General features: G+C 35.6%; 2 protein-coding genes across 4 annotated transcripts; both read left to right on the top strand.

Moving 5' to 3' along the window:
• Positions 1-14,047: 14,047 nt before the first annotated feature.
• LOC114728829 (uncharacterized) lies at positions 14,048-17,046 on the top strand. 3 transcript variants are annotated; one of them, XR_003738690.1, is made up of 2 exons: positions 14,048-14,366; positions 17,009-17,046. XR_003738690.1 is itself a non-coding variant. In XM_028915785.1 (2 exons), the coding sequence occupies exon 2, from the start codon at positions 15,389-15,391 to the stop codon at positions 16,046-16,048; it is 660 nt and encodes a 219-aa protein (XP_028771618.1). In that variant the 5' UTR covers positions 14,048-14,366; positions 14,899-15,388; the 3' UTR covers positions 16,049-16,157. The 3 variants fall into 3 exon arrangements, 2 of the variants coding, with proteins under 2 accessions (XP_028771618.1, XP_028771617.1); XM_028915785.1 differs by lacking the exon at positions 17,009-17,046 and adding an exon at positions 14,899-16,157; XM_028915784.1 differs by lacking the exon at positions 17,009-17,046 and adding an exon at positions 14,523-16,157.
• A 9-nt stretch (positions 17,047-17,055) lies between these two features.
• On the top strand, positions 17,056-19,190 carry LOC114728849 (uncharacterized). The gene is made up of 5 exons (XM_028915805.1): positions 17,056-17,328; positions 17,432-17,667; positions 18,081-18,287; positions 18,371-18,508; positions 18,594-19,190. Exons 1-5 carry the CDS (start codon positions 17,148-17,150, stop codon positions 19,188-19,190), a joined length of 1,359 nt encoding a protein of 452 aa, XP_028771638.1. The 5' UTR covers positions 17,056-17,147.

The following is a 19,190-nucleotide window of genomic DNA, read 5'->3' as shown; positions in this document are numbered from 1 at the left end:
TAGTAAATTGAAAATTTTCAATGGAATCATTGCGTAATATTACTTCTAGTTTTAATTATAAGACTTCATTTATTACAGATAAAGTTTTATAATTAGAATCAGAAATAATAATTTCAATCTAAAAGCAGAATAGATATGACAAGGAGATTCAAATTATTCGGGTAAAAAAAAAAACACAAGTCATATATGCTTTCATATTATGAACTATATTAATAACACTTAAACAATACAAATTATTAGGGCCATCAACTTTATTATTAAACTCTAATCATTATTTAGTACAAAAATATGACCGATACATCAAATCGCACAATTTATAAATCGTGTTTCTTTTTTTAAAAAAAGAAGTAATATGAAGGGTTACATATTTTTTGTGGACTTTACCCTTAAAAAGCCAAGATGTTAATATAAAAGCCAATTTCACATCACTTGTCCAGTTGTCCATATCTTGCAAAATTCTTCTCCTATAACTAATTTATTTTTAAATATAAAAGTTAATTGACTAATTTGAGTAGATTAAAAAAATAAATTAAATTAGTTATTTATAATAAATATGTATTGTCTTTTCTAAAATATCTTTGCTAATCAAGTGTATTGGCTATAATTACTATTATTAGATGGACTATCTTAAAAAATGGATAAATTTGAGAGATAAAATGAATTGAGGTCTTATATTAAGAATTAAAATAAAAGTTAAACGGGGTTTTATATCAAGGACGGGAGGTAGTATTACATGAATGAGTATAGTAAATTGAAAAATTTCAGTAGAATCATTGCGTAATATTACCTCCGGTTTTAATTATAAGACTTCATTTATTACAGATAAAGTTTTATAATTAGAATTAGAAGTAATAATTTCAATCTAAAAGCAGAATAGATATGACATGGAGATCCAAATTATTCGGGTAAAAAGAAAAAAACAAGTCATATATGCTTTCATATTATGAACTATAACAACACTTAAACGGTACAAATTATTAGGGTCATCAACTTTATTATTAAACTCTAATCATTACGTGGTACAAAAATATAACCAATATATCAAATCACACTATTTATAAATCGTGTTTCTTTTATTCAAAAACAGTAATGTGAAGGGTTACATATTTTTGGTGGACCTACCCTTAAAAAGCCAAGACGGGTTTAAGTGAGAAAAATATTAGCTGAAAAAATCACATGATTAGGATCCTCTATTTCCTCCTCTCATTTCATCACTGAGAATAGCAAAGTGGCATCAGCTTTAATGGCGCCGGCAACATTCTTGGCTTCTCTCCTCAATATAGGAAAAAGTGGAGAAACAAGAAGGAAAAATTATATATATAGATATATAGATTGATACTGATATATATATATATATATATATCTATGAGATTGTAATTCACTGAATCTCCTTTTATCTCTTAGAATGGAGGAAGAATCAAACCAAGAACAAACCAGAACTGATGATGAGAATAAGAGATCATTATTAATGGAGCTCATACCCAGGGAAATTATGGAGCTCATGATCGATGGCTTCTCCATTACAGACCAATTTCAATTCTCAAGAGTCTGCAAATCATGTCATTCTTTGGCCCTTAAGAGACCGATCCCACGAGCTCGTGAAAATCCATGGCTTCTTGCTCTCACTCATGAATTCTCCTCCTGCCGTAGAAATATATGCAACAGTAACAACAAGAACAAGAAGCTAACATGTTATCAGATCCAAGCAACAACATCGTTCAAACATTCTAATCCATACATTATTGGATGCTTCAAGGGATGGTTGTTTCTCCAATATCGCAATCATGACTTAATCCAACTCATAAATATCTTTTCCAATATTTGTCTTGATCTCCCTCCTTTGCCGGGACCCGCCATGCCAAATTTTGTACATTCTGAAAAGGTTCCACCTCCGCCTCCGCCTTCACCTTCACCTCCACCTCCACCTCCACCTCTACCTCTACCTCTGATGGCCTTGCAGCGTAGTGGCATGAAATCAGACAAATCTCCCGATCTTAATAATAAAAACATACAACATGCGAAAGCTTTTGCAGTGTCTTTTTGTAAGTTTATGAGACCTACTATGGTTGCAGTTGTTTCAAGTAAAGAGAAATTAGCCTTGTGTAAGATCGGAGGCAAAGCATGGGAAGCTTATAATTATCACCAAGATGAAGAAGAAAAGTATGTTAATGTGACATTTCACAATACGAGATTGTATGCCATTAGAAAAGGTTTTGACAAGGTTGACATATTTGGAACTGACGATGATGATTTGAAGCTCAATCTTGTGGGTATTATAGATTCTTCCCAAGCCATTAATATTGATTCGTTAATGAAAAAAAGTACAGAATGCCAAGCCTATCTGGTGGGGGAGCCTAAAGGGAATGGTCTTTTTCTTGTGATGAAATATATTCATTTGCTTCGTTTCCCAACTATTAAGTTTGAGATTTTTAAGGTTGAAGAGGATGAAGGAGGCCGCCAGATTGTGGAAATAATGGCGGATGATATGTTGGAAGATCAAATTGTGTTGTTGAGTGACGCATGTTGTGAGATTGTTGACGTTAAAGATTGTTCCCCTAATGATGATGATGGTAACCATTTTTGTTGTTTTCAAGGTAACCAAATATGTTTCACTTGTTCTAATGATCTTTGTGGCATTTATTGCCTCAAAGATGAAACTGTTAATTGGGTAAGGCCATGTCATGGAATGTATTGTTTGCATTGGATTTTTCCCACGTTTGGAGCTCAATGTGATTGTGAATCACATCTTGCTCCATCCTATTAATTAGGACAATCTGAAGTTATCTGTTCATAATTAATTAATTACCAATCTTGTGTTATTTTCTCATTACTTATTCACTAATTGATGTCTTCTTGAAAATCTCCACTCTTTTAATTTTTTTTTTATTGTTTCAGGATCCTCGCCGTCTTCTTTTCTATTTAGACTTAATGTAATGTACCCTCCTTCTAGTGCTTATTCTAAGACACTTCGGATACTACCTCGTCAAAAACCAAAAAGGTCTGTTGTCAAACCATTAACTTGGTTTGAAGACAAAATACGAATACAATTTACTCATAGTTACCACGAATTGAAAATATAGCTCGTAGTCCAATACACTTTATAAGGGATAATTTTTTGAAAAGAATTTCTTTTCACTAATACCCTTTTTATGGGAAAAAAATTACAATAAGGTCCCACTCAAGGGAATTAAATATAAAAAGTCCCTTAAAATCATCAAATTACTATCAAGTCTCAAGGGATCTCGTTACAAAAAATTTTATTTGTTTAATTACCAAATAACCTTTTTTTTTTTAGTTTGTATTGACAACTGAAAGAGCAGTTATTGATAATTTAAGGTATAAGGATTAACAGCTATCACGGTAAGTATTGACAACACATTTTCTCAACACATCGCAAAATATAATGTATGAGTTGTCAATACCTGTCGTGATAGTTGTTAATTCTGATACCTTAAGTTGTCAATAATTGCTCTTTTAGTTGTTGATGCAAACTAACAAAAAAAAATCAATTTGATAATTAAACAAATGAATTATCTTGCAATGAGGTCTCTTGGGATTTCAAAATAATTTGATAATTTTAAGAGATCTTTTTGTATTTAATTTTGTTGGGTGTGACTTTGTTGCAATCTGCGCCTTTTATAACTCCAAATCATCATAAAATTGCACTATATATTCACAAATAGTTAAAAATATAACTTATCTATCGAGCCATACATATATTCTTGTGAGGTACTAAAGCTGAGATGATTAGAAAGCGGCAAGAGCAAGTAATAATGACATGGAGAGCGCTATCATAAGACCAAAAGAAGCCATGAAAGGGGCAGCTTTGTTAGGGCAAGAACAAAGGCCATCGTTTGTTCGTGATGGAGTTGGAGGTTTTGTTGCAGAAGCCCTAACGACATTGATATCAACTTTTTGGCCTTTTTGGAAGTGCCCTGGAAAGCCACACATGAACAAGTGATGCCCATAATGCACTACAAAAAAATTGACTTTCAGTGGCGACAAAAGTCGCCGCTGGAAGTACAAAAGTCGCCGCCGAAAGTTTTTTGCGGCAACAAGTCGTCGCTGAAAAGTCATTGCCATAGCAGCCGTGGCTGAAAACTTTTAGTGGCGACTAAAAAGGTCGCCGCTAAAAGATACTTTCAACGGCGACTTTTAGAAGTTTCAGCGGCGACAGTATTTTCTGCGGTGACTTTTTTGTCGCCGCTGAAAGTAATGCCTAAGAAAAATTGCCTTTACCAATGCCACGTCATCACCGCCAGTGCCACGTCATCGTCTCCGGCCGCCACGTCATCACCGCCGACCGCCACATCATCACTAGCCACCTCCACGTCATTGCCACATCATTCCTCCTCGCCACATCATCGTCTAAATATTTTCACCTTAAATGTGTCTTCTTCCAGGTTCGAACTCGTGACCGCCTCCTTTCGTGTCCAACCTTCTTGCCGCTGAGCCAGATTGAATTTGTTTATTAATATTGTAAAATAAAATATATATTATTATATTATACTTTCAGCGGCGACAAAAAAAGTCGCCGCTGAAAGTCCACTTTCGGGGGCGACAAAAAATTCGCCGCTAAAGGTCCACTTTCGACGGCGACACTTTTGTCGCCACTGAAAGTCTTGGTTTCAATGGCGAACTTTCAGCGGCGACTAAAAAAGTCGCCGCTAAAGGTCCACTTTCGGCGGCGACAAAAAAAGTCACCGCTGAAGGTCCACTTTCAGTGGCGACAAAAGTGTCTGAAAGTCTTGGTTTCAATGGCGAACTTTTAGTGGCGACAAAAAAAGTCGCCACTGAAAGTCCACTTTCGGCGGTGACAAAAAAAGTCGCTGCCGAAAGTGGACTTTCGGCGGCGACAAAAAAAAGTCGCCGCTGAAAGTCCACTTTCGGCGGCGACATTTTCGTCGCCGCTGAAAGTCTTAGTTTCAGCAGCGACTTTTTTTGTCGCCACCAAAAGTCGTCGCCTAAAATCTGTTTTTTTGTAGTGATGGTTGAGTTTCATGGAGTCATTTCTTGTGTTGAAGGTTACCAAAGGAGTCCCTTCTGAAACATTGCATGACTTGTACATCTCATATGCCACGCTCATCACATTGTGGTATTGGGGATTGTACTCAAAAACTGCTCACACAATAAACAAAACTTACAGAACATCAGATGCGAGTCTCATGTAATATATACATCGTGCGTGCTAGAGATAAACTATATATATTACCCCATTCAGTAATACATATAAGACTTCAATCCATTTTACTCTCATAGTTATAAATATAAGACCCTTATACTAATGAGGGTCTTATATTTAAGATCAAAGGAGTATCTTTTAAATGTATAATTTTTTTTTTTTAAACTATCCCCATTGATTGCACATATGAGAAAGGGTTTTCAACTTTTCAGAGTAATGATCAAAGGTGGTATTTTAAAGAAGCCGATACATACTCATCATATATATATATATATATAAGTAATTTAACTAATTTTTTTTAATATCTATAAATTGGTTACCTAGTTTTTAAATGATGGAAACTTACTGATAGTGTCACCAACTTGGAAGTTCTTGTACGCTGCTGCATCTGACGTTATCGCCATTTTCATCATCATTATCATTGTAATCAGCAGAACAACATTGTTATTTGTCTGTACGGAAGACGACATATCTCTCAGACCTGATCTGATTAGCAAATCAAGAATCCCTTAATTTGTTTATGTGCTGTATGTGTATTGAGAGTTAATGGAGGTTTTTCTCTTTTCATATATACATCTCTTTGATTTTTTTCAAAAGGAGATTAGGGTTGGGGAAGTTGCAACTTCAGTAATGGAATAATTGGTAATAATAGTTAAATTTAATTATCACTATAACTATATAGTTCTTTTTAAAAGCAAATTAATTAATTCAGCACTTTCACTCCCGTTGCCTTTTGTTTTATCTGTTTTTGTGGTTGCAGATGCATGTGGTTTTGATCATTCTCAACAACTAGTTGTTCCAGTTGCAATACCACCCACGTACTATGTTTAGATAGGGTAAATAATCATGATCCTCCTCCAAACAATTAAAAAACCTAAGATTTTTATGCATTACATTTTTTTTTTGAGGCCAAAATAATTGATTTTTCGTTGAAAACAAAAAACTAAAAACCAACGGGAGTTTCGTAGGATTTTCCAAGAAAAAGCAACAGTTAGTTCATAAGGTTTTGGTTGTATGATAATTCAAATGATATGAAAAAGGGAGAATGACATTAAGGTCCCACAGAAGCCAAAATACAGCAAAAAGGTCCCCTGAAATGTCATAATTTTTCTGAAGTCCCAAAGGGACTTAGATGCAATTTTCAGAATCTACAAATTACTCTCTTGCCCTGCCCTAAGCCATCAGAAACAAAGACGCAGAATTTCATTTGGGTGAGAGTTCCAGCGCAATATGCTTGAGAAAGAAGACATTGGGAAAGAGGGAAGGAGCCATTGATGATGAAATATCCTCTCTATTACCATTAGTGAACTCCAAAGAGCTTCTCCACAAATTTTCAGGTGTGAAACTTTCTTTCTTCTTCTCTCCTACCTTTCTTGACAGATTGTGCTTTTGTTTGGAAATGGGAAATCAAAAAATCATTTTTGTGTTTTTGGGTTGCTTGTGGGTGGTTTTGGGAATGGGATTCACAAGTTAATCAATAGAAAAGTTGTGTTTTTGGTTGGTGTGTGTTGGTGATTTAAGTTGGGTGTGTAGGATGATCATGGGTGCTCTGTTTTTGGGTTGCTTGTGGGTGGTTTTGCTCTGTTCTGATGCTAGTTCAGTGGCAAAGGAAGAAAAAGATGAAGGTTACTGTGGGTGGAAACCCTTAGTACGAAATGGGATATTGTGTTGTCAATCAGGCCGCGATAGTTGTCAACGCGTGCCGCGACAGTTGTCAATATAGCTTCTTGCCTTGTTAATGACAGTTGCGTGATTCTTGATGCAGGTTTAAATAACTGATGGCGGGTACATCTGAAAAACATCTATTTTGCTTTATTCACATATGGGAAAAGTTTACAAATAATGGAGAAGATAATATGAGATATGTGGGAGAAGATATTGAAGTCATTGTGGAAGGAGCCCAAATCCCAGCTGAGAACATATTGAAGTCATTGTGAAAGATGCAAAGAGCCTGGACATACTATCGAGATATGGAAGAACCCAAATCCCAGCTGAGAACATATTGAAATTAGCTATTTTTTTGTATATGGATGTGAAGGGAATATTTTGTAAATGGGTGTGAAGGGAATTTTTTGTAAATGGATACACACCAATAGTTAGTTTCTTGTAATTATATGCAACCCCTATGTTTTTTTGGGATGGGTTGTGAAATAGGTGTAGTTTCATGTATGTGAAGGTGTAAATGAAAAGTTGACTATGAATTGGCATGTTCGATTCTGCTGTCATTTAAGTTGTCAATAGAACATTGTCACTTGTCAATTAATTTGCTGATGTAAGTTGTCAACAATATGAATTCAAGTTACATAACCTGTTTTGGTAACATATGATATTTTCAATCACTCTGTCATATTACATTTTTCGTTATATTGTCATATATAATAATTATTAATGAAGTGTTAATGGTGGCACGCTGACTTGTCAATAATGACACACTGACTTGTCAATCGTGACACTATGACTTGTTAATAGTGGCACGCTGACTTGTCAATGGTGGCACTATCACTTGTCAATGGTGGCACACTGACTTGTCAATGGCGCACTCTGACTTGTTATCAGAAGTGGAGAGCTGAAAAGAGGTCATCCGCCGCGGCTTATGGGAGAAAACGCCACGGCGGCTAGAACAGAGAGGGAGGAGTGCATTTCTGTAAAAGGCGCCGCGGGGCATGACCGAATCTGCCACGGTGCCCAAGCTGACTTGTCAATCGTGACACTATGACTTGTCAATGGTGGCATACTGACTTGTCAATGGTGGCACACTGACTTGTCATTGTGGCACACTGACAAGTCATTGTGGCACACTGACAAGTCATTGTGCCACCATTGACAAGTCATCTTGGGCGCCGTGGCGGATTCGGTCATGCCCCGCGGTGCCTTTTACAGAAATGCACTCCTCCCTCTCTGTTCTAGCGTCCGTGGCGTTTTCTCCCATAAGCCGCGGCGGATGACCTCTTTTCAGCTCTCCACTTCTGATAACAAGTCAGAGTGCGCCAATGACAAGTCAGTGTGCCACCATTGACAAGTCATCTTGGGCGCCGTGGCGGATTCGATCATGCCCCGCGGCGCCTTTTACAGAAATGCACTCCTCCCTCTCTGTTCTAGCCTCCGTGGCGTTTTCTCCATAAGCCGCGGCGGATGACCTCTTTTCAGCTCTCCACTTCTGATAACAAGTCAGAGTGCGCCAATGACAAGTCAGTGTGCCACCATTGACAAGTCATCTTGGGCGCCGTGGCGGATTCGGTCATGCCCCGCGGCGCCTTTTACAGAAATGCACTCCTCCCTCTCTGTTCTAGCCGCCGTGGCGTTTTCTCCCATAAGCCGCGGCGGATGACCTCTTTTCAGCTCTCCACTTCTGATAACAAGTCAGAGTGCGCCATTGACAAGTCAGGACCTCTTTTCAGCTCTCCACTTCTGATAACAAGTCAGAGTGCGCCATTGACAAGTCAGTGTGCCACCATTGACAAGTGATAGTGCCACCATTGACAAGTCAGCGTGCCACTATTAACAAGTCATAGTGTCACGATTGACAAGTCAGTGTGTCATTATTGACAAGTCAGCGTGCCACCATTAACACTTCATTAATAATTATTATATATGACAATATAACGAAAAATGTAATATGACAGAGTGATTGAAAATATCATATGTTACCAAAACAGGTTATGTAACTTGAATTCATATTGTTGACAACTTACATCAGCAAATTAATTGACAAGTGACAATGTTCTATTGACAACTTAAATGACAGCAGAATCGAACATGCCAATTCATAGTCAACTTTTCATTTACACCTTCACATACATGAAACTACACCTATTTCACAACCCATCCCAAAAAAACATAGGGGTTGCATATAATTACAAGAAACTAACTATTGGTGTGTATCCATTTACAAAAAATTCCCTTCACACCCATTTACAAAATATTCCCTTCACATCCATATACAAAAAAATAGCTAATTTCAATATGTTCTCAGCTGGGATTTGGGTTCTTCCATATCTCGATAGTATGTCCAGGCTCTTTGCATCTTTCACAATGACTTCAATATGTTCTCAGCTGGGATTTGGGCTCCTTCCACAATGACTTCAATATCTTCTCCCACATATCTCATATTATCTTCTCCATTATTTGTAAACTTTTCCCATATGTGAATAAAGCAAAATAGATGTTTTTCAGATGTACCCGCCATCAGTTATTTAAACCTGCATCAAGAATCACGCAACTGTCATTAACAAGGCAAGAAGCTATATTGACAACTGTCGCGGCACGCGTTGACAACTATCGCGGCCTGATTGACAACACAATATCCCATTTCGTACTAAGGGTTTCCACCCACAGTAACCTTCATCTTTTTCTTCCTTTGCCACTGAACTAGCATCAGAACAGAGCAAAACCACCCACAAGCAACCCAAAAACAGAGCACCCATGATCATCCTACACACCCAACTTAAATCACCAACACACACCAACCAAAAACACAACTTTTCTATTGATTAACTTGTGAATCCCATTCCCAAAACCACCCACAAGCAACCCAAAAACACAAAAATGATTTTTTGATTTCCCATTTCCAAACAAAAGCACAATCTGTCAAGAAAGGTAGGAGAGAAGAAGAAAGAAAGTTTCACACCTGAAAATTTGTGGAGAAGCTCTTTGGAGTTCACTAATGGTAATAGAGAGGATATTTCATCATCAATGGCTCCTTCCCTCTTTCCTAATGTCTTCTTTCTCAAGCATATTGCGCTGGAACTCTCACCCAAATGAAATTCTGCGTCTTCGTTTCTGATGGCTTAGGGCAGGGCAAGAGAGTAATTTGTAGATTCTGAAAATTGCATCTAAGTCCCTTTGGGACTTCAGAAAAATTATGACATTTCAGGGGACCTTTTTGTTGTATTTTGGCTTCTGTGGGACCTTAATGTCATTCTCCCTATGAAAAATGTTAGAGAATTTGCGAAAAGACAAGTATCAAGAAGTGCCATATAGGGCCTAGAAGCAAGATAATGTCGTATCAAGCTCCTGGAATTTTGAAACTTCACTGTCGGTCCTCATTTGGAATTAAATTGTATGGTTAAATTACGAAAATACCTTTCAAGCAACTCCTTTTTTCAAAAGAAAAAAAGCAGATGCCATTGTTGTTGGGCCATCGGGCCACCGCCGCCAAGGCGCCAATGATAGGATTGACCATGCTAAGGCAGCCGAGGGATATTCCATCGAACCAAGAAATTAATTAAGTTATAATATATAAAATAATACTCCCTCCATCTCTTATAATAAACAATATAAAACTCTATTACGTAGAATAAAAAGTTAGTTAAAGATAATAAATAGATAAAAATTAAAATTTTTTCTTTAAAATACCCTTATTTACTTAGTGGGGAGAGAGAGGATAAAAAAGATAATAAGTAAATTATTATAATAAAGAGAATTATGAAAGAGAGAATGTGTGATGGAGATAAATGGTAGTTTGAAAAATAAAACAATAAATATATTGAATATTAAAATAAGTAATTAATGGAGACAAAACAGAAAATTTGCTATAAAAATTTAAGACACCTTATAAATATTGTTTATGTTTAGGATCAAGAGGAATATGGTAGTTATTGCTTATAAAAAGACAAAAGAGTAATATTTTTTATCTTAAATATTTATATTTTCTTAATGATAATTAAATATAACAAGATATTGTTAGTCCAATAGTCATGCTACATTTCGCCCTAAACCACCAACCATTCAATTCAAACTCAGCCATCAACCATTGACTTAAAACTTAACAGGCTTAGATTTAATATTTTATAAATTTAGTAACAAAATTTTAAATTATTAAAAAATAAATAATTCACATTATTTTATTTTAACAAGGAATGTTTAAATCGCAATGAAACATATTTGAAGGATAAACTTATCTCTGGACCACTAATATTTTTTGTGAGTGGTAGTCTCATCCAAGAAGGGGGTGAATTAGGTAAGTTATAAAAATCTTGCGTATTAAAACAATAAGCTAAACAAAAACAGAAAGCGTAAGTTAGAGTGATTTCACCGTAGAGAGTAGACACAGAATTTATATTGGTTCGGTTTCAACCACTTGACCTACATCCAGTCCTTAGAACACCTCTGAGTATTTCACTAAGTTCCAAGATTAATCGGGCTCTTGGTGCTGCAGTACAGCAATTGATTCGCTCAATCACTCCCCCTTACTATCTGTAAGGTTACAATCTCACCTAAGAGTTCACACTCTTGAGTTTCTCTCAGAAAGTAATTGAAGATGATAGATAGAGCTCTCTCACAGAGTAAATAAATGAGAAACACTGAAGCTCAGTATAAACAAGAACAGAGTATTGAATGCAACAGTAAATTATTAGCAGAAGGTAGCTCGCATATTCAATTTTGCATTCAATGCTTCTTCGTGCCTTTTATAGTTGTAGAGGTTTAATAACCGTTAGATAGAAGAGCTTCTAGTCGTTGGAAGTTCGGTTGCATGTCTTCTTAGTTGTAACGGTTTTCACCATTAAGGGTTCTGATGGTTCTGACATGGTAGGTTACTGGCTTCTAAATAACTGTTGGATAACCGTTGAACTTTCTTCATAATCTGTAACAATATGTTAGTCAAATAAGTTTTTCTTGTAGAGTAAGGCTCAGGAACATAACTGAACAGATGATAATAATGAATATTGATTCATTGAAAAATGGAATCAATCAGTTACTAAAAGTATTGAACAAGAACTAGACATCCTTCATCTAAGTAATGATCGATGGTTGATTGATCAAATTATTGATGAATCAAATAGAAAGAATTTGAAACAAGCAAGTTCATTTATCGATCAGGTTATGGATTAATAATTTATCGATCAAGTAATCAATAAATGAAAATAGTGGCTTCAGAAAAGCATGCAGAGAAAAGGCTCAAGGTCACTTTTGATTTTGAATCCCTTAAAATAGAAAATTAGGATAAACAAGAAGGATGAGAAAAGCTCAAAGGGAAATAATCAACATATTTTGAGAATCACAGTAACTTGTTGATGTTTAACTGGAAAGAATCAATGATTGATCAAGTGATTGAAAACTTCTTGATCGATCAAGCTATCGATAAAGTAAAGTGAGATAGAAATAGATTTTCAAGGAACAATAATCAAGTACTTTATTGATAAATGAATGATAGAAGACTTGATTGATAAAAGAGATTTAACAAAGAGTTTTTCAAAAGGGCACAAAACCAATGATGATCGATTAAGTGATTGATTAACGTTTGATTGAGTAAGTGATCGATAAAATATAACAAAGAGACTTAGTTTTGAAATGCCAGGAAAGAGTTTGATCGACCACGTTATGTGAAAACAAGACATTTAGATATATGGGTGATCGATCATTTCATCGATAATTAGATTATCGATTAGGTGATCGAAAAAAAAACATAACTTAAAAAGTAGAGCGAAATAGTGATGATCGATCATTTGATCGATAAGTCACTAATCGATCAATTGATCGATAAATCAACCAGATAACAATTTTGAACAAAGACATATCGAGTGGGTTATTAAGCAATGTTCGATCATGTTATTTGAAAGTCTCTGATCGATAAAGTGATTGATAAATGATGAGAAACATAATATAACCAAAGTGAAAGAGCTTTAACATTTATCTGTTTTCTTATCAATGACCTATTTATTGATCAATTTATCGATAAATACTTACTAAAATTGTGTCCCATTATCTAATTAAGTGTTCGATCATTAGATTATCGATAAATTGATCGATAATTTTCTGCAGACTTCTATACAAAACAGTGTTAACAATGATCGATTAATTGATCGATCAACACATTATCTATCAAGTTATCGATTAATATTTCTGCTAAGTTAATTGTTTACACAGAAAATTTATTTGACAAATGATCGATAAACCCTTGATCGATCAATTTATCAAAACACAGATTATCCAATTTGTTATCATCAAAACCTTAAATTTAACATTTTTCAGTAATATTGCTAAAATTTTAAATTTTAAATTTTAAAAAAAGAATTTGCATCTTAAAAGATATCTGAGTAAAAATTTTAGGATAAATTTACATCTTAATGCTACTTTTAATTAGGGACCTAGAGCTTGCAAACATTTTAAATTATTTGAGCCCTTCATGCTGTTAAGTATCTTGTTGGGCCCTTAAATGGGATTCTTTCAAAGAAAAGTAACGAAGGTTAATGTTATGATTGGATGGAGAGAAAATGAGGGAAAAAGGAAAATGGGAAGAAAAGTAGTTTTTCTCTTGTTTGAATGAGTGGAAAAAAGTGGAAGGAAAAAAAAGTTGGGAAGAAAATGAGATGAGTCTATTTTCCTCCTAATTTGTCTCCTCATATATGGAGAGAAATTGAGAAGAAAATATATTTTTTTTCTTTATCCTTACATATGTTTTTTCAGCAAAATAATATTTATTTATTTATTATTTTTTCACTTTATTTATTATTATCAAGTCTTTCTTCTGTGTTTCTTTGATTAAAAAATAAAACAAATAAAATTACAAAAATCCTTCTAAAATAAAATGAAAAAAAAAGTAGAGTTGTTGTTTTAGGTTTTTTAGTAATCATTACACAAAATGTTTTTTTTTTTTTTACAAAATTATTTGACATTAAAATATAATAACATGATAATATATCTTTATCAAATAATTTGATTTTAAATTATATGATTATGTTAATGTAAATATGGTTTTTATTATGATATTTAATTTGTATCAGAAAGGGTATTTTAATTATTTATATATTTACTTTTTTTTTATCCATCTAAATATAAAAAGTGATGATATTTTTTTTCTAATTTTTTTCCTCCCTTTTCTCTCTTCTCAACTTTTCTCCCCGTTGAAACAAAAGGTAAGAAATGGGATTCGATTTCGACCAGAAAAGGCAGGGGAAGCGGTGAAGTGGCGATATTGGGATGCACAAATTTCGAAAATTCAATTGCAGCGTCAACGGCGCCGTTCATGTCAGATCAGAGCTTCAAGCTCGACCAGAAAATCAACAGAAGAAGGACGGCGATAAGGAGATAGCTTAGACGGACGAAACTGCAATTGAGGAAGAAGAGCAAGAAATTGGAGGAGGAAAGTGCGAGAACAAGAGGCGTGGAGAGGAGGATCATAACTGTGAAGCTTTGAGCAAATTCAGAGTTGAAGGATCATCTTCACGCTTTGTTAGATCATCAGGTAACCGCTTCGTGATATCCCTTCTACATTCTTTTTCACTCCTAATATTCACCGATGAAACTGAAACACAATCCGAAGTGCTCAAAATAACCAATTGGGAATGAAAACTTACTCTACCTCGAATGCTCTGCTGGTCCCCATTTTTTTTTTTGGCAGGAGATTTGGATATTCATTTCTAGTGATTTTGCTGGGTTATTGTAAAGGGATATGCCATCAAATGAAAATGGGCACAGCAATAAGTCTCCGGTTTATTTTAGCTGCTGGAATTTGGATCTTCCCTGTTGAAGTTGCTTGCTAACTTTTTGATCTTTCTGTTTGAATTATATTTGTTTCAGTTATGGTTTTAGTTATTAACAAGCAATTAGATTTGGTTTAGTTGTTCTCAATTAGTTGCTTTTTTAGTCAACTGAAGAAAGACCATGGATTCGTGTTTATGATTTCTCTCCACCTTTCTTGCAGCAAAATAAAAGTCACCCAAAAAGATTTTTATTCATAGTTAAATGAATCTCATTTTCTGACGTCTTTTACTCAGTAAGGAAGAATTAAAGCAAGAAGAGTTAAGAATTGATAAGGGATCGTTTGACCTCACGCCCAAACACATCCTTGATCTACCCAGAGAATTCCTTGAGTTCTTGTGCGATCATTTATCGTTTAGAGATCAAATTCAGTTTGCTAGATGCTGCAAGTCATTGTACTCATTGGCATTTAGAAGGCCTAACCCTAAAGCACGTGGGAAGCCATGGCTTATTGGACTTGCTGAAAATCCTACTCTCTGTGGAAGAATATACAACGAGGTAACATACCATCAGATACAAGCAAAATCATTCAAGCATTCTGATCCACATATTATTGGATCCTTCAAGGGATGGATATATGTGCAATATAAATTATACAATTTAACTCAGCTTATAAATATCTTCTCCAATATTCATTATGATCTCCCACCTTTGTCTACTGTAAAGAATTTTATACCTTCTGAGATAAAGCACATTAGAGCTTTTGCAGTATCATTTTGTAAATCTATGAGACCAACTATGATTGCAACTGTTTCTGGTCTTGGAAACTTAGCCTTTTTCAAGATTGGAGGCAGGGAATGGAAAGGTCACAAAAGAGAAGAACAGTATGTTAACCTGACATTTTACAATGTGAAAATGTATGTTATGAGAAAGGAATTTAAGCTGGTTGACATATTTGAAATTGACGAGAATTTGGAGCTCTCTCTTGTGGGTGTTATAGATTCTTCAGAAGTTATTGATGCTTCATTACCATTGCCTCCACCCTTCCTGGCCTACCTAGTGGTGGATTCTAAAGATAATAATCTTTTTGTTGTGTTACAACATCGTAAGATGTTTGGCTCTGTTTTGATGGCCATTGAGTTCGAGATCTTTAAGACAAAAGATGGAGATCAATTAGTGAAAGTGGATGCGTTGGATGGTCAAATTGTGTTAATGAGTGACACATGTTCTGAGATTATTGATGTTAAAGATTGCTTTCCTTCTGCATTTTTCCGGGGAAGCCAAATATGTTTCACTACTGGATTTGATCATGATTTTGGCATTTATTCCTTCAATGATGAAACCATCAAATGGTTATTTCCACTCAAGGAAATGTATTTTCTACATTGGATGTTTCCTAGACTTGCATCTTATTGTGAATCACAACCTTCATCATCATCATCATAACTATTTTCTGCTACTATTATTCTTCTCTGTAAATTGATATACTGCAACAACAAAAAATTCCTGGATTTTTGGATGCTCAAGACCATGTTCTTTTAGATTTATTTCACTTGCTAAATTTTTTTTTCCAATGTTTCTTTTATTATTAGTAGCAGTACACTACTAGAAAATAGCAAGTTAGCAGCGAAACATTTCTAGCGGTTCAAACAAAACCGCTACATATTGCTAGCTGTTTTACGACAAACTGTTAGAAATTAGCATTGTTTTGACCATAAAGACTGTGGGGCCCGTAATTTTCTAGCGGTTATATGCCAACAGCTAGAAAATCACAGCTAGAACTCTTTCGGGTTTTGGCGCGAACTTGGTGTAAAATTTTAGTGTTTATTTTCTAACGGTTTGGGTGACTAAACTTAGAGAATGCAAAGAGTCGTCTAATTTTCTAGCAGTTCACCTCATACACTTTTTAGTGGTTTTGTCGAAAACCACTAGAAAATATTTAATTTTCTCGAAGTGGTTTTAATAACCGTTAGCATTTCTAGCGGTTGTCATCAAAACCGCTAGAAATTTCTAGCGGTTAACTCAGAAACCGCTAGAAAATTTGTATATTTCCCAAGGTGTCTTAAATGCTGTGGCCAACCGCTAGACATTTCTAGCGGTTTTAGTGACAACCACTAGAAATTTCTAGCGGTTTGGGTAAAACCGCTAGAAATTCACTGCCTATATATACCCGCCCACGGTCATTTTCACTGTTTTATTCGTTCGTGAAGCGAAGCTCTGACGAATTCTCTCTACGAAACATATTCGAGTTCGGATTCAGTTGCAGATCCCTATTTTCAGGGAAAAATAGTAATTTATTTATAAATAATTTCTATTCTTATTTTTTATTTAATTTATTATATTTTTGTTTATAAATAATTTCTCTTTTTATTTTATTTATAAATAATTACTATTTGTTGTTATTAGGATGAGTCGTCGGCCCCCGCCAGTTGATCCTGAGAGGGTAGGACCTAGTGAGGGTCATCATGATGGTGGTCATGATGCTGGTGAGCTATTTCCTAGCATTCATGACTACGATCTCAACGAGGAGGATCTCCTCAGCTTTATGGAGCAGAACGATATCGAGCGGACTGAGGAGGCTCATTTTACTGGGAATGAACAACCCCATGCTGATGCTAATGCTGTTGAGGAGGAGGAGGAGGAGCAGGTTCAGGGGAATGAGAATCCCCATGCTGAGCAGCGTCCTGCTCCCAGACGTCAAGCTGGTTTTGATGTGGAATTTGAGGGTAAGTATTTATTTAACTTTTTTAAATTTGACAACTATTTAATTTATATAGAAATTGTTTTAATTTATTGATATATAATTTATTTCTTAATTAAATTTTACAGACTCTGAGGGGAACAGGTCTTATAGGAAGCTGACAGTCAAAGAGCTGTCTATGATGACGAGCGGACGAGTGGTTGTGCCGCTCAATGAATTGGGCCAACCGACGAAGAAAGGTGGCCAGTTGTATAACAAGTATGTGCACCTCCTTGGTCAGCAGTGGATGTTGTTCCCCATCTATGTGCAGGACTGGAAGAAGATCATCTTAAAGAAGAAGCAGCAAGGTTGGGAAATGATGAAGGTAATATAAAATTATTATTTATAAATTTTTAATTTAAATAAATGATTATATATTTTGTTTTCAAATTATTTAATTGTTTGATTGTAATTTTTTATTTATTTAATTTATTTGTTATTTATAATATTTTTAAAGCAGTTAAATGAATATATATTTTTTATTTAAATTACTTTATTGTTTGAAAATAATTTGTTATTGATTTCATTAATTTATTACTTATAATAATTTTAAATTAGTGCAGTAAAAATATATTTTCATTTAAATTACTTAATTGTTTGATTATAATTTGTTATTGTATAATTTATATTTTATTTACAATATTTTTAAATTATTTAAATAAATACATATTTTTATTAAAATTGCTTAATTGTTTGTTTATAATTTGTTATTTATTTAATTTATTGTTTTAATCACAGAGTAAATTTATATTGGGAGAGGAGTTGAGGGCCGACACAATCAAGAGGCTTGGGGTGGCATGGAAGAACAGGAGGGCCGACCTGTGGAGGGAGAGGAAAGGTGACGGGACGAGGCCCTTACAGGAGATATTGGCAGATGTACCTGGTGGAGTCCCAAAGCAAGACTGGTTTAGTTACGTCTATTTTAGGATGTCGGCTGACCAGAGGGTATGATAATATTGTATTAATTATAATTTCTTTATTTTGTCCAATTTGACTAATTTAATTTATTTTTTTACATTTTGTTTCAGGCTCTTTCTGCGAGAAATGCTGGAAGCGGGGAAAAGACGCAGCAGGAGCGGGGATACACGCCCACTTATGGTGAGATGTGGCCGATTTTGTATAGACCTCGAGACGGGCGTGCGTCGGATGAGGTTGAGAAGATAGCGGTAAGTAATGAATTAAATATTAATATAATATCACAGTATAAATATCATTTCATACTAATTAGCCTCTTTATATTAATTTTGATAGACACGGATGACTCATGTCGATACCAAGCTGCATGAGTCTCAAGGGTCTGCCTTGGATCCCACCGCCTCACTTTTAGTGGGTTGTGGCCGGACGCAGCACCCTAATCGAGTTAGCGGGCTCGGACTTAGACCTACACCGACTAGGTTGTCCTGCTCAGGTGGTGCTGGCCCTTCATATACTGCGGAGAGCTCTCTGAGCACGGGAGCGAAGCGGCCGAGTTCCTCATCCTCAGAGGAGTTGCGAGAGGAGCTTAGACAAGAGTTGGAGGCCAGCATGAAGGCCAGGGTGGAGGCTAGGATCAGGGAGCGTGATCGTCAGTTGCAGGAGCGTGATGCTCAGTTCCAGTTGCAGGTTGACCAGTTTAAGGCAGCTGTTACGGCTATGCGTGATGTGCTGATCAGTATGGTTCCAAACATCTCGATTCCTAAGATCCCCGACATACACCTACCACCAGTCCCGCCCTTGCCCCCTATCAGCCAGTCCAGTCCCAGCACGTTGAGCAGCCTGCCCACCCCCAGCAGGAGGATCCAGCAGAGGACGATGACGATGACGCTGCTTCTGCCCCTACCCCTGATTTCCCCTATTTTCATTGTATAG

This window comes from Neltuma alba, unplaced genomic scaffold (genome assembly GCF_004799145.2).
Source record: "Neltuma alba isolate B1F8T4 unplaced genomic scaffold, ASM479914v2 tig00012576_pilon, whole genome shotgun sequence".
Lineage (NCBI taxonomy): Eukaryota > Viridiplantae > Streptophyta > Magnoliopsida > Fabales > Fabaceae > Neltuma > Neltuma alba.
The sequence above is the reverse complement of the archived record's forward strand: the minus strand, read 5'-3'. Positions and strand labels throughout refer to the sequence as shown.

Bases quoted from the DNA above. Each gene is read 5' to 3' on its own strand.
- LOC114728829 (XM_028915785.1), top strand. From the start codon at position 15,389: ATGAGACCAACTATGATTGCAACTGTTTCTGGTCTTGGAAACTTAGCC.
- LOC114728849 (XM_028915805.1), top strand. From the start codon at position 17,148: ATGGAGCAGAACGATATCGAGCGGACTGAGGAGGCTCATTTTACTGGG. The intron at 17,329-17,431 runs GTAAGTATTTAT...TAAATTTTACAG, and splicing joins TTTTGATGTGGAATTTGAGG to ACTCTGAGGGGAACAGGTCT. The intron at 18,288-18,370 runs GTATGATAATAT...ATTTTGTTTCAG, and splicing joins GGATGTCGGCTGACCAGAGG to GCTCTTTCTGCGAGAAATGC.